At 58.2% G+C, this 12,586-nt stretch overlaps 4 protein-coding genes across 4 annotated transcripts; 1 reads left to right on the top strand and 3 right to left on the bottom strand.

The window, feature by feature from the left end:
* Positions 1-510: 510 nt before the first annotated feature.
* Positions 511-986, bottom strand: B0I36DRAFT_347957 (uncharacterized protein; the record flags this gene model as incomplete). Its single annotated transcript, XM_046156630.1, has 2 exons — positions 511-710; positions 848-986. The coding sequence occupies 2 exons, from the start codon at positions 984-986 to the stop codon at positions 511-513; spliced, it is 339 nt and encodes a 112-aa protein (XP_046013623.1).
* Positions 987-1,947: 961 nt separating this feature from the next.
* Positions 1,948-3,729, top strand: B0I36DRAFT_320046 (CobW/HypB/UreG, nucleotide-binding domain-containing protein). Its single transcript, XM_046153500.1, has one exon. The coding sequence runs from the start codon at positions 2,006-2,008 to the stop codon at positions 3,326-3,328; it is 1,323 nt and encodes a 440-aa protein (XP_046013622.1). The 5' UTR covers positions 1,948-2,005; the 3' UTR covers positions 3,329-3,729.
* Positions 3,730-4,040: 311 nt separating this feature from the next.
* On the bottom strand, positions 4,041-6,188 carry B0I36DRAFT_361556 (uncharacterized protein; the record flags this gene model as incomplete). The annotated part of the gene is made up of 2 exons (XM_046158497.1): positions 4,041-5,715; positions 5,797-6,188. The coding sequence occupies 2 exons, from the start codon at positions 6,186-6,188 to the stop codon at positions 4,041-4,043; spliced, it is 2,067 nt and encodes a 688-aa protein (XP_046013621.1).
* A 2,488-nt stretch (positions 6,189-8,676) lies between these two features.
* Positions 8,677-11,060, bottom strand: B0I36DRAFT_241814 (family 3 glycosyltransferase; the record flags this gene model as incomplete). The annotated part of the gene is made up of 5 exons (XM_046149863.1): positions 8,677-8,791; positions 8,848-10,403; positions 10,467-10,742; positions 10,811-10,908; positions 10,979-11,060. The coding sequence occupies 5 exons, from the start codon at positions 11,058-11,060 to the stop codon at positions 8,677-8,679; spliced, it is 2,127 nt and encodes a 708-aa protein (XP_046013620.1).
* Between the last annotated feature and the right edge of the window lie 1,526 nt (positions 11,061-12,586).

Below are 12,586 nucleotides of genomic sequence, written 5' to 3'. Positions count from 1 at the left end.
TAGTTTGAAGACTAGGTAGTACTATAGGTGGTACATGGCGCATCCGTGCGAGTTGGGATAATGTTAATGAACTGAGGATACAAAGCTGGCTGCCTGCCTGCCTGCTCGTTTGTTTCTTTGCCTAGGCGAGCTATAAGGAGCACCCCTCTCTCTTACGTTCGGGAAGAATCGCGGTTAACGACGACGCCATGTGTCGGCCACGGTAATCCTCCCTTGGGTTGGTTGTCCTTGACCTCCCTTCCTCGTGCCCAGGCATGTGTGTCTCACGCGTTGGTGCGCGCAGTCTGCCCTGCACGCACTACGTAAATTGCACTCACTGTGCCTCGCCCTGGGCCTTGGTTATTTCGCGGGAACGCCTGCCTGTAACCGGGTTCCGTTTTCTCGCTCCCTCTCTGTCTCGCTACTTCCCAGTTTTATCTGTTTCCGCTTCCCCTTTTGCGACAATCTGCACAGTCCACGGCTCGATTGCCCTCGCCCCATATTCTCTCCCGCTCTCTCTCTCTCCCTCTCTTACGTAACGACCTTGCCGTCGGGCTTCTTGCTCCGATGCTGGTCCCTGACAAACTCCTCGATGTGTGGATCGTGGTCTGGTCTGACTGGCGGGACGTCTGGGTCTGCCGTCGGCTTCTGCTGGCCGTTGTTGTCTGGAGAAGGGGACTTGTTGAGGATCTTGCCTAGCGGGGGGACGTAGGTTGTTACTGTCTCCGCCACTGTTTTTTTCAAATGCATTCCTCTGTTAGTGCCATGTGCCTTTCATAACTGTTGTCGTTCTTCCCCTTGTTGTTTTCGAGGTTTTACTTTGTGCATGTAAAGAGACAAGACTGGAAAATAAAGGCAAATAGCATACCCTTGTCCACGATGGTGGGTTCGCGCTTGCCTGCGTCTGGGTGCTTTGCCTCAAAGGCTGCCTTGTCGAGCTGCTGCTTGAAAGAGAGCTGCTTCTGGTGCGGCTCGGCGCCGGGGGTGCTCTTGTTGTCCGAGGTCATGTTTTGTTTTTGGTGTCTGTTTTTGTGAAAAGTTGGTGGTCTTGTGTGATTTGTGATCTGGTGCTGGTACAGAGACTTGGGTGTTAGTTGGTCGACTACTATATGGAACCCTATAGGGCAGGCATACAGGCAGGCAGACAAGCATCAGGGACCATTACCGTTTTTGACAGTCACTGCAATGCAGAACAGGGTGTGGAATTGGCAGGGGATTCTGGAAGCAGCAAAGGGAGGAAACCACAGATGAATTGAAAAGCTAGGCAAATGGCCCCCGTCCAGAGTTCAGCCGCACGATATACCAAAAGGCACGGTTGAGCCTCGAGTCAAGCAGGGTTTCGCGGCTGTGGTGCTTGGTTTGCACCGCGCCGGCGCCTTGACGTCATCCCGCTTTCCCACCCACTCGGCCGGGAAAATCGGCAGCAGGACTTTGTCAGGGCCCCTTTCCCCCCTACTGCTGGTCCTGGCTTGCACGCACAGCTGGCCTTGAGCTACTGATGGTTCTGCCACATGTCAAGTGTATGGCATGGCGGAGTCTATATTCCGTGCAGTGGCGGGCCATTAGGTTTGTGCAGGAACAGATATCGACGGCGCTAGAGCGAGGGACGAGGCACGACATGGTCATGGCATTGGCCAGGGGCACATGCCCGCCCAAGAAGGCCGTCGTGTATTGGGACCCTCGCTGGCTGGAGCCCTGCGAATAAAGGGCACAGACTGGTCTGGGATGTTGCATGTCACCAGGAGGCTCCCGATCCATGGCTCCTCTTCGCCTTGGAGATTTCTGGCTCCTCAACAACTGACGTCATCCCGCTGCCAGCACGGCGGATAAGCGCAAGCGTATCTTGGGAACCCCTGGCGCGGATCTGGAACAGGCGCTGCACTTGCAGGGCCCCCCACCCCCAACCGCCAGACCCCGCCAAAACATTTCTGCACCACCGACACCGGCCCTCCTCGACACCTTCGACACCTTCGACACTCTCGACACTCTCGACACCATCGACATTCCACGCAGCACGCCCGCAGCCATGGCGGCTCCGATCCCCATCACCATTGTCACGGGCTTCCTCGGCTCCGGCAAGACGACCCTCTTCCTCAACCTCCTGCCCCAGCTCCGCAAGGCAAACCCCTCGTACAAGCTCGCCCTCCTCAAAAACGAGTTTGGCGACGTTGCCGTCGACTCCCAGCTCGCCTCCTCCTCGGCCATCTCGGGCGTCCAGGAGCTCCTCAACGGCTGCATCTGCTGCAACCAGGTCGGCCAGCTCTCAGAGTCCCTCGCCGAGCTCGACGCCGCCATCAGCCCGGACCGCATCGTCATCGAGACCTCGGGCTCCGCCTTCCCCGCCACCCTCGCCATCGAGATCAACCGCCTCGCCCGCGAGACCGGCGGCCGCTACACCCTCGACGGCGTCGTCAGCGTCATCGACGTCGAGAACTGGCAAGGCTACGAGGACACGAGCTACACGGCCCGCGTCCAGGCCCGCTACACCGACCTCATCGTCTTCAACAAGTGGGAGCTCTGCGACGAGCGGCGCTTCGACGAGGTCCTCGACCGCGTCGGCGATCTCGAGCTCGACATTGCCTGGGTCAAGAGCGACAAGGGCAGGGTGCCGGTAGATGTCATCTTTGGCATCGATGGCGGGCTCGCGCAGGCTCTGGACGAGAAGCCAGCCCAGCAAAACGGTCACAGCCACGGACATGACAGCCACGGCCACGAGCATCACGGGGAGGAGGAGGAGCATAAGCACGACCACCAGACCGAGGTCGAGGTCCTCTCCGTCACCCTCAAACCGACTTCTTCATCATCATCCTCGTCACCACTGGCCGTCGACCCGACCAAGCTCCTCAAGCTTCTCAAGTCCGCCCCCAAGGACGAGGTATATCGCATAAAGTCCGTCCTCACCGCGCCCACCGGTTCCGTCGCCAGCTCTGAAGGCCAACCCTCGGCCGCCGCCGCCGCCACAGGCGCAACAGCTACTCCTCCTGCGGCAAGCAACCAGCGCTACATTCTGAACTGGGCTTTTGGCCGGTGGACTTTCACACCCCTCGCATCTTCTTCGTCTGCTTCTGCCGGGAGCCAGAACCAAGCACCCACAGCCACAGCACCAACAATCACAACAACATCAACAATACCAGAGCACGAGTCGTCAGATTCGATCCCCCTGCGCATGACGCTCATCCTCGCGCGCTACGAGAGCACAAAGTGGAAGAAGAAGCTCGAGGCCGGCGGGTTCCTAGAGCTCCTGCCGTCCAGCTCGACGACGGATTCCACATCGCAGGACGCGCAGAGCAATGGTACACCGACTGGAGCACGAGATGGGTGGGAGTTGACTGTGACCAAGATTGCGTAATACAGAGCAAACTCTCCAGGTCATTCCGCCGAGCTTTGTCAGTGGGTGGGGCAGGAGGAGCAGCAGCATGCAGGATCGGCTAGTACAGCCCATGTGACGTGTTGGCGTACGAGGACGTATATGTGTATATATCACGAAGATAAAGCCAGTCTGCTCTGCTCAGCGGTTGGTGGGGTGACTACTCGCCCTTCGGTTTTCATTTTTTTTCTTTAGCTGGGGATTAAGTAGATCTTGGTGTGGCGTTTTGGTGTTTAAAAAAGAGGGCAGATTACATGGCAGTTGCTGACATGTACATAAGAGTATCTAGACCTATGAATACAGATGGAATTAGAGCATAGGGAGCGAAAGACGTCGACTGGTTGATCAACCCAGATTAACTATGCATCATGTACTACACATGTTCTTGGTATATATTTAGAGCCGGTCATGCGAGCCGGCCAGATCAAGTCGCATACATACCCAGACACACACACACACACACAGAGAGAGAGAGAGGGGAAGGATCGTTGCACACAAGTTGGGGGTATCTTCGTTTTGTTATTTTGTAGCTCAAGTCCACTTTGTAGTTTCAAGTCCACCCGACATGACGCCAAGTCGTCTGCGCATCAAATCCATACTCGTCTGGGCACACCCTCGTCAATCCGACATTATGTACATAGAATCATCCATCCATCCTTGCCCCTTTTCTTTCCCTCATCCACAACCACAATCTTCATCTCCATAGATCACGAGTGCCACGGCCAGAACTGCTAGTCGGCCGCGGCCAAAAGTCCTCTCGCCCGGGAGACGCTGCGGCCGCCCCGGGCCCCATCTGGCTCGTCGACGAGCCCCTCCGGCCGTTGGCGCCAGTCGCCTTGTTGTCCCCTCCGCCTGCAGGCACGGCCAAGAACCCCCCGGCGCCATTGCCCACCACGACGCTCATCCGCGCGCCCGCACCGTTCGACCAGCCTTGACCAATGTCTGCCAGGCCGTATGAGCTCATGGGCCGCCCGCTAGTGGAGCTAGCACTCCGGTTGTGTCCACGACCCCTTCGCCCGCGACCACCGTCCGCGTCGATTGGGTCCATCCTTGTCGTTGCCCAGTCGAAGTCGTCCTCGCCCTTCGTGTAAATCTCGAGCGGCTGGCTCAGACTCAGCATGGGCGGTCCGCCAGGGAAGCCTCCGCCACCACCGCTTCGGCCGCCAAAAGGTGGCGCTGGCGCTGCAAACGGGTTGTTGGAACTAAATCGTGACTGTTGCATCTGTCCGGATGGTGACAGCCCAAACCCTCCAGGGGGGCTGCCTGGGCTACCTGGGCTACCTCCGAGGCTGCCTCCGTTGAACATCTTCATGCTTGAAGAGCTGCTCGGTCGCTGCCCGGGACCACCAAAGCCCGGTACTGGTGGTGGCAAGCCGATCAGCAGGTCTGGGAAGCTCTGGTCGCGGACATATACAGCAGAGAGCATCGGCATGCCGCCCGCAAAAAGCGAGCTGGCGAGGTAGTGGTAATAGCCGGCCGTCACGTTGGCGTAGGGGCCTACGCTAGGCGACGCGGTGATCTCATAGCGCAGAGTGCGCAGCGCCCAGTTAGTCAAGGGCGGTGTCGGCGTAGACTGAGTTGGGAACCCAGTCTCGACCTGCTCAACTACTGAAAGCGTTTCCAGGCGATGTGCTACAGCTAGCACGTCGTGGAGAGTGGCTGGGTGCACACCTGTAGCTTCAAGAAATAGGAACCTGAGACTTTGCTGCGAGTCTTCCCGAGACAGGTAGTCGACCAGGCCCTCGGCCGTCAGGCGCGGCACATTCTTCAAAATGAGCTCCTCCAAGGGGGGGAATGCTGGCAGCACGTCATTATATCTGAACACGTCGTCGTCGATGATCTTGCTTTCAGAAACTTTCAGCGCTCTCAGGTTGGGCAGCATGGCCAGAGTGTACCGCAGCTTTGTCGGGTCAATCTGGATGCGCCCGAGCTCCAAGACCTCAAGGTTCGACCAGATATTGCCAAAGCCCAAGGCTTCCAAGCTCGCCTCGCTGCCGCCGTTGAACGTCATCTTGCGCAGATCTCGACATCTTGCCTGTACTTCCAGCCTCAAAGTGTGATACGCGGGGTCGTCGTGGTAAAGCCCTTCTGGAAGATCGACATATTTGAGATTCGGCAAGACCGCGAGCGTACGAGCGAGGTCGGACGACTTGGCCTCGCGGATCATGTATGGGGTCTTGAAGTATTGCACGAGCACGCCGAGGCGTGTGGGGTCGTCACGAAGAGTCCGGCATAGCAATCTCAGGCGCGCAGCAGCGGGGTCTTCGGGCGTTCCGTTCTTGTCGAATTTCGTTTTCCGTTTCCGCTTCTCGGACAGATCGATCTCGCGCTCGCAGTAGTGTACAGAGTCGATGCGTATGCTGTGGTACCTGAAACGCAAGCAAGCAGAAATTACAGTCAGCCCAGTCCGACTCTACAGGATTATGCACCAGCAGCTCAACTAAACTCACATGACTTTGAGCGCAGATCTGCGCCACGCCCGACACACGGCGCCGGCGTGGGCGAGGTCTCGTAGGTCACAGAGCATGCAGGCGTCCTCGATGGCGCTGCTCTCGCAGTTCTCATATGTCTCGTCAGAGGCGTGGGGGCAGACAAAAGCAAAGATGCGCTCGAGGACGCGGGGCGGCAGCTCGAGCCAGGGCACGCGGACATTGCTGTGCTCGACAGCCGGGTTGTAGTACTGGGACTGGCGGCCGTTGTACATGCGATACTTGACACGCTCCATCTCGTCGTAGCTGTTGCGCTTGTTGCTCTTGCCGAGGGAGGGCTTCCATGACGACGAGGTGGCCGAAGCCGAGACGTCGCTGTTGGACTTTTTGGAGCGCCGGAAGAACTTGCGCATTGTGACGACTGCTGATGGCACCAGGAGGGGAGAGAGTAGGGTACTGAAGTACTGTGCACTTGTCTAGGGGCCGACGGGTGAAGAACGGTCGTCGGGCTGAGGCGGCAGTGAGGGTACCGCCCGGGAGATTCCAATGCAATTGACACGAAAGACGAGGTCGTCGACCGTGTCGCGCTGGTCCAGAGGGGCGTTGACGGGACCAGCTCCCGGGCCCGGTCTGACAGGGACGGGTTAAAGAGGTGGTGGTGGTAGTAGTGGGGGTGCCGAGTTTCGCCAGGGGAAGGAGGTGGCGAGAAACAGGGTTTCTGGCTGTTGCCACCGTTTGACAAGTCGCACACAAACACCCCAAGGGGAGCGATTCAACGGCGAGAGGGTGAGGCAGGCGAGGAAAGTGACGAGCAGAGATCAGGAGTCCGCGAGGTGTCTTGGAGGAGAGGAGGGAAACGAAGGCCGAGCGAGCAAGCAAACCCTGGGCTGGCGAGCCGGAGTGGAGAATGGAGAAGGTCGTCGCTGGTGGCTTGCTATGCGGCAGCGGCCTAACTGCGTGAGGCAGGGCCCAATTTCAGGGACGTGAGCGGGCTGAAGCACGCGTGCTCAGCTCGCCGCTGTGGAGATTGGCCCTCCTGCTAAGGACGGAGCACGGCACTCGACTCGAGACGGCCGCTTTGATTCCCAAAGATTGAAAGAAGGCGGTGCAGCTGTCGGTGTGGATGATGAGGAGGAGAAGGAGGACGGCAGGACACACCCCCCAACACGGTTTTTCTCCAGGTTCTCAGAGGAGACGGCCTCCAGTCCAAAAGACCCGTGGACGGCCTGTGCCACGGGCTGGCGATCAAACAATGCCCACGCCGGCCGTTACAGCGGTGCAAAAGGTCCCATTGTTCCTGCCCAGGTGCCTCGTACTCCACCTCATACCCGTCCATTGCGTGCCCGCATGGTATTGTCATCGGCAGCCTGGCCCCCAGCCTTCAGCCCAGCCAAGCATGGGGACAACCCCTGGACCCTGCCAGGGACTGGGCCTGCTTTGACGGTGGTGGTTTTGGTGGCGCTGGTCAGCGTACGTTGTGCTCCTTTCACTAACTCGTACACTCTGGCAGGACCAGCCCTTGCATTCCTCCTGACGATCTGCAATGCACTGAGCCCGGCGACACCCAGCAGGGCCGAGATCAGCCGTCGGCTGGATGACAGGCGGGCGGATGTCGTTTCGTTTCAAGTTGTTTCGTTTCCGTCGACATGCATTGCGCATAATCCACTCCCCACTACTAGATCTTGCACACACACACACACCTTGCCTATCCCCCGCGAGCCAGTGTCAATGCCAAGCTCGTCTCTACCCCAAACATAGTATCAGAAGTTGTCCATGGGTGTCTTTCACTCAATCATCAAAACCGCTCCACTCCTCCACCCGCAGGCTGGAGGAATGGTGGATGGGCATCGAGAGGCCAATCCAGGACAATTCCGACTGACTAGGATAGACGGGCAGTGCCGCAAGCCTTACGAGTGACCAGCGAAGAATCCTTCTCCCCTTCCTTCCTTCTTCGTACCTGGCCCAATTCCTCAAGGTTGCCATTCCGGGCCCAATGTGCCGCTCAAGTACATACACTTCACATATATCCCCTCGCCTTCAGTCCCCGCAGTCTGCCCAAAAGGACAAAACTGCCCAGGTCGCTAGGTCCCGGCAGACAGGTTGCAAGCAAACAGGAAGGTCAGACAACCTTGGAAGTGAGCAAACAAAGCTACTGCTCAGGCATGGCATCGCAGTGGTCACAAATCAGGCAGCCAACCAGACACGGCCCAGAAGTTAATGACCAGTCAAGCATCGCCTACGGCCTCCCGTCGCGTCTGCTCGGTAAGCCTGCCCGACATCCAATCAAGCACTTGCCAAGGGGGCAACCGCTCTCTGCCGCACGCAGGTCGGCAGCCTTGGCAGCAGCCGGGTGCAAACCGAGTTGCCGAGTGGCGCTGTTCCCCACAATCGTTGGCCCCCTTCGTTCCGAGCTTGATGACATGGATGGTTGTCACACAGATGGCACAACATGCCAGGCAAAGTGAGCAAGTCGAAAACACATCGCCAACCCTCTTCCTCGATACTGCTACATTCTGATCATGCTGTTGTGGATGCGACAAACACTATATGGTGGGAACAATGGCAAAAACAATTACGTAAGAAACAAGCGAGTGATGCCCAGCCAGAAAGCTGGGCATCTCTCCCTTCATGCAGTGTGCGCTGCGCGTCGCCAGGCACGTGTCGACAGCGCCTCTTTTATACAACCAAATTCGTCCACATCTCCTTGAGCGCCCCTCACCCCCTTTCCTGCCCATCATACCAGTTCGCGACCGCAAAGGGAGCCCTTGCCACGGATCGTTCATGAACCGCAATCTCATGGCTCGCTTCGGCTAGTATATTATGGAGGTGGCTCTGCTACGCTATGGCGCAGCGCTCTCCCGTGGCCCCTTTTGCAATCGTCACTGTGTGCGGATCGACCATTCAGTTGCCACCATTAAGCTGGATGCTGTCGAGGGGCGATGCGTCACCCGATATCGTGGGCTTCTTGGTCCGCAGGGTGAGCGGGAACGGGTACTCGTCGGGATCTTCCTCTTCACTAATTCGTCATCAAAGTTAGTAGTCATCCTGGGACATAACAGTGAAGACACTTACGGCAATTTCCAAGCAACATAGTCCTCCGTATTCAGTCCTTCGCGTCCTTCCTGCAGACTGGCGAAGTCGCCCGGTGTCATCATGCCAGAGCGGTCTCTGGGCGAGCCGGGCACAGAGAACGGCCTTGAGATCTTCTGCTCGACGCCGGGAATAAAGTCGTCGTCTTGGCGACCCACGAAGGAGTCAGGGTAGGCTCTGCGCAGAGCAAGCTGCCGAGCCTTGACATACTCCATACCCATCCTCTTCCAATCCAGCAGATCACTGAGGCGCTCGGTTCTGTTCCTCTGGTTGATTCTCTGGCGACGGCTCTTCTGGCAGAAGTCAAACATGTGCGACGTCAACTCATTGACGGAGTCATCAACACCCTTCGAGCGACGGTCGACAATGTAGATTCCATAATCACTCGAGTTCTCAATCAGCTCCTCCATGTAGCAACCAAATCCGGAAAGGTTGGTAGTGATGCTGGGCACGCCCATGACGGTACATTCCGCGGGAGTGTAGCCCCAAGGCTCGTAGTACGAAGCAAAGATACCCATGTGCGTGCCACGGACGAAGTCGTCGTAGTCAAGCGGCAGGACAGGGTTGGACGAGCTCAGGAACTCGGGGTGGAAGACAATCTTGACGCGGTCCGAAGGGTGGTTGAAGAGCTGTACGCGACGGATCTGGTTGAGGATGGGATCTTCCGAGTCATTGACCATGTTGTGTGTGACAATTGGGGGTAGCCCATGTCTCTTCATCGCAAACAGACGGCGACGGAGAAGCACCCTGTCGGCGCTGGTGATGAGCTCCTTCTCATCGGGAAGGGCGTCGCCCTCGTGCCACTTGAGTGAGCGCTCAAAAACGCGACGGCCAATTCCTTTCTCAATGACATCGACTGTATCGCGGAGCGACTTTATAACGGCCTGGCCCTTGAGGGCTTCGACTGTCAAAGATGTCGTCTGGGCAGGCATGATGACGAAAGCAACGACGGTTGTCTTGCTACCGGCCGCCTTGAGGCGATGGTTCAGACGAGCGAGAGACTCGATGAACATGTCCACGCCCTTATTTCTGAACTCATAACGACCCGCAGTGAAGAAGTAGAGCGTATTCTCGGGCTCAAAGTCGTAGTGGCCGTAGAAGTGCCCACGGACGAAGTCGTGGATTTTCTCTTTGGAGACCTGGTGGAGATTCTGGAACTCGTGCATGGCAGAAAACTTTGTGACGTTGAGTCCATTGGGCAGGACACCGTCCGGCTTGCGCTTCAGCAAGTGCTCGCTCTCGAAAGCAGTGATGTGGGAGACAGTGGTAAAGACATCGCAGGCATGTGCCGCGGCACGCTCGATACAATATCTGTGGTAAATGCCTCGTTTACCAGCCTCGGCATCGACGTCGAACCATTGCAAGTTGTTGTAGAAATCGACGGAGCCGGCGCAGAGGTAGCGCCCAAGGAGCGTGGCGTGTGTGGTGAAGATTGTGGTTACATCCATGCGCCGCTTTTTGCACAGCGGCAGAGCAACGCCCGCCAGCCACTCGTGGAAGTGGGCAATGACGGCCTTCTTCTTCTCGCGAGAGACGAACTAGAGACATCGGGGTTAGGACACGACATAAAACGTAGCGCCAGAAAGGGCCGGGTAACTCACCTCGCCAAGGAACCAGGCTACCAAGTATCCGAAGACAATGGCTTCGTTAGTCTCGTCGTCGTTAGGAGGGGAGGGGATCCCGGCAGTGTTCCAGAGATCCGCCTTCCACTCATTCATGTAGCCATACGCCGTCTTGGTGTCGATCAGGAGCACCCTGGGCGCGCCCTCGATGAGCCAGCGTCCGTACAACAAACCAATCCCCCGATTCTTCATCGCCTCGATACTCTCGCGAATAGCAGGGTTGGTCGGCTCGAGCTCTTCCACCTCGACGGCGGCCTGTTTCGCCAAAGTTTTGTCAGCGCCACCATGTAGCGTAGTTTCTCTCGACCATCTTGTAGACTAACCGATTGGTGGTTGAGAGGACCGATGAGAGTGTAGCGGTCGCCATATTCAGCTGTCGTGACAGGAGCTTTCGATTTGATGACGGAATAGATACCACCAACTGCGACAGGAACAATTAGCGTCTGGGCGAATCGAGTTGCGCGGCAACTTCCAGTTCCCCAAGGACATACCGCGGTGGGCGACCTCGGTCGCAACCTCGAACAGCAGATGGTCCTTGACCTCGCGCTGGACTTTTTCCTCCGTCTCGCTCATGGTGACGGTGCAGTCCGAGAAGCCGACAGTGTCACAGGTTGCAGAGAGCAGCTCCAAGCCTGAATGTGCGAAAGCGCCTGGGCGGTGCGATTGCGGAACTGTATGCTTCAACCTGTCGGAGCAATTGACAAAAGGTTAGTGGTAGAAGGCGAATGGGAGAGCTCGAGAGCGAGCGGATTGAACGAGAGAGAAAGAGGAAAACAAATGCTGCCGCGCACAAGTTCCCTCAAGCTCGATCTCTAGGCTGTGGATCGAGGAAATCCGATAGCCAAGGCGTGCTGGGGAGCACAGGCAATCTCAAGCTAGCGCGCAAATGCGGTTTCGGCAGGGCAGGGGCTGATGTGACGATATCATGGACAGGGGGTTGGCCTAAGAAAGCTCGTACCAAGCGTGATGATGGAAAAGTGATGCTATCGCGATGCCAGAACAGCTAGAGGACAGCGGCGCGGGCGAAGAGCAGGCAGGACGAACAATGGCAGACGAGAGGAGAAGAGGCTTGTGACCCCGAGGCAGACAGGCACAGAGATGAGGAGCAGGCTGGGGCAAGGTTTTTGGGCTACTGGGGAAGTGGAGTTGTTAAAAGGGTGGTGGTGCGCAAGACGGATACAGTATGGGGATGTCTGGCGCATGCGAGGAGGAGCACCTTCTTGTCGAGACGGAGCAAGATGAGGAGGGGCCCTGCCCGGCCCGGCAGCTGCAGGAAGAGCAGGAGCTGCTGCGTATTCCCGCATCCCATCGACTGCCGCCGCACGGCACGGCGCCGTTGCAGGCAAAGCGTTGGGCGTGGCTTTTACGTAAAGGAGGCGATTGCCACAGCTCGGGAAGTTGAGGCTCGCGGTAACCATCGCTGACAGATGCTCGACCAGATGCGCAATCCCTGTGCGAGCGGCAGCATCAATCGCGATCACCACGGCTGCAGCCCCACCACCGGAAGCAACTGGGCCTGCGACTGTGCGAGAGGCTGCGCTGCCCCATCCATTGTTCGCGAGAAATGAGATGCTCGAGGCCCACCGCGCAAGCTAGGCGCCGACAGCTGGGAGCTCTCCCCGGTCTCCAGACCCGTCTCCAGAGCGACGGGGGTGCAAGTGATGCGGGATGCGCGAGCCCCGGCGGGCATGAGGAGTCGACAAACGGCCCAAAAAGGCCTGGCGGCGGGCTGGCTAGCTGCAGCACCGGTCGCGCTCTCCCGCTAGGCAGGGAGCTTGGGCCCCGGCCCCCGGCAGCCCGTGGGAGGTAGGTACTTGCAGCAGCAGCCCATGCGCTGTGACATCAGCCGCGGTGGCTGTTAGCATGCTGGCCGGGCCTGCCATCACACCTTCTAACACGGCCTCCAGCAGCAGAGCCACTGCGTCATCGGTCGTGCCAGGTACCGCCAGTGTGGGCCCTTGGCCCTGTCCAATCGCGGTCTGGCCCAACCCGGCTCCTCGCTTGGCGCTCACCCAACACTGCCCTGGGCCTTCATCATGAACGAGGAGGAGAGCCTCCCACGGTCAATCACCCATCGCATTGCCCAGCTGCTCTTCCGG

Source organism: Microdochium trichocladiopsis, assembly GCF_020744255.1.
Source record: "Microdochium trichocladiopsis strain MPI-CAGE-CH-0230 chromosome Unknown B0I36scaffold_4, whole genome shotgun sequence".
Classification (NCBI taxonomy): domain Eukaryota; kingdom Fungi; phylum Ascomycota; class Sordariomycetes; order Xylariales; family Microdochiaceae; genus Microdochium; species Microdochium trichocladiopsis.
The sequence above is the reverse complement of the archived record's forward strand: the minus strand, read 5'-3'. Positions and strand labels throughout refer to the sequence as shown.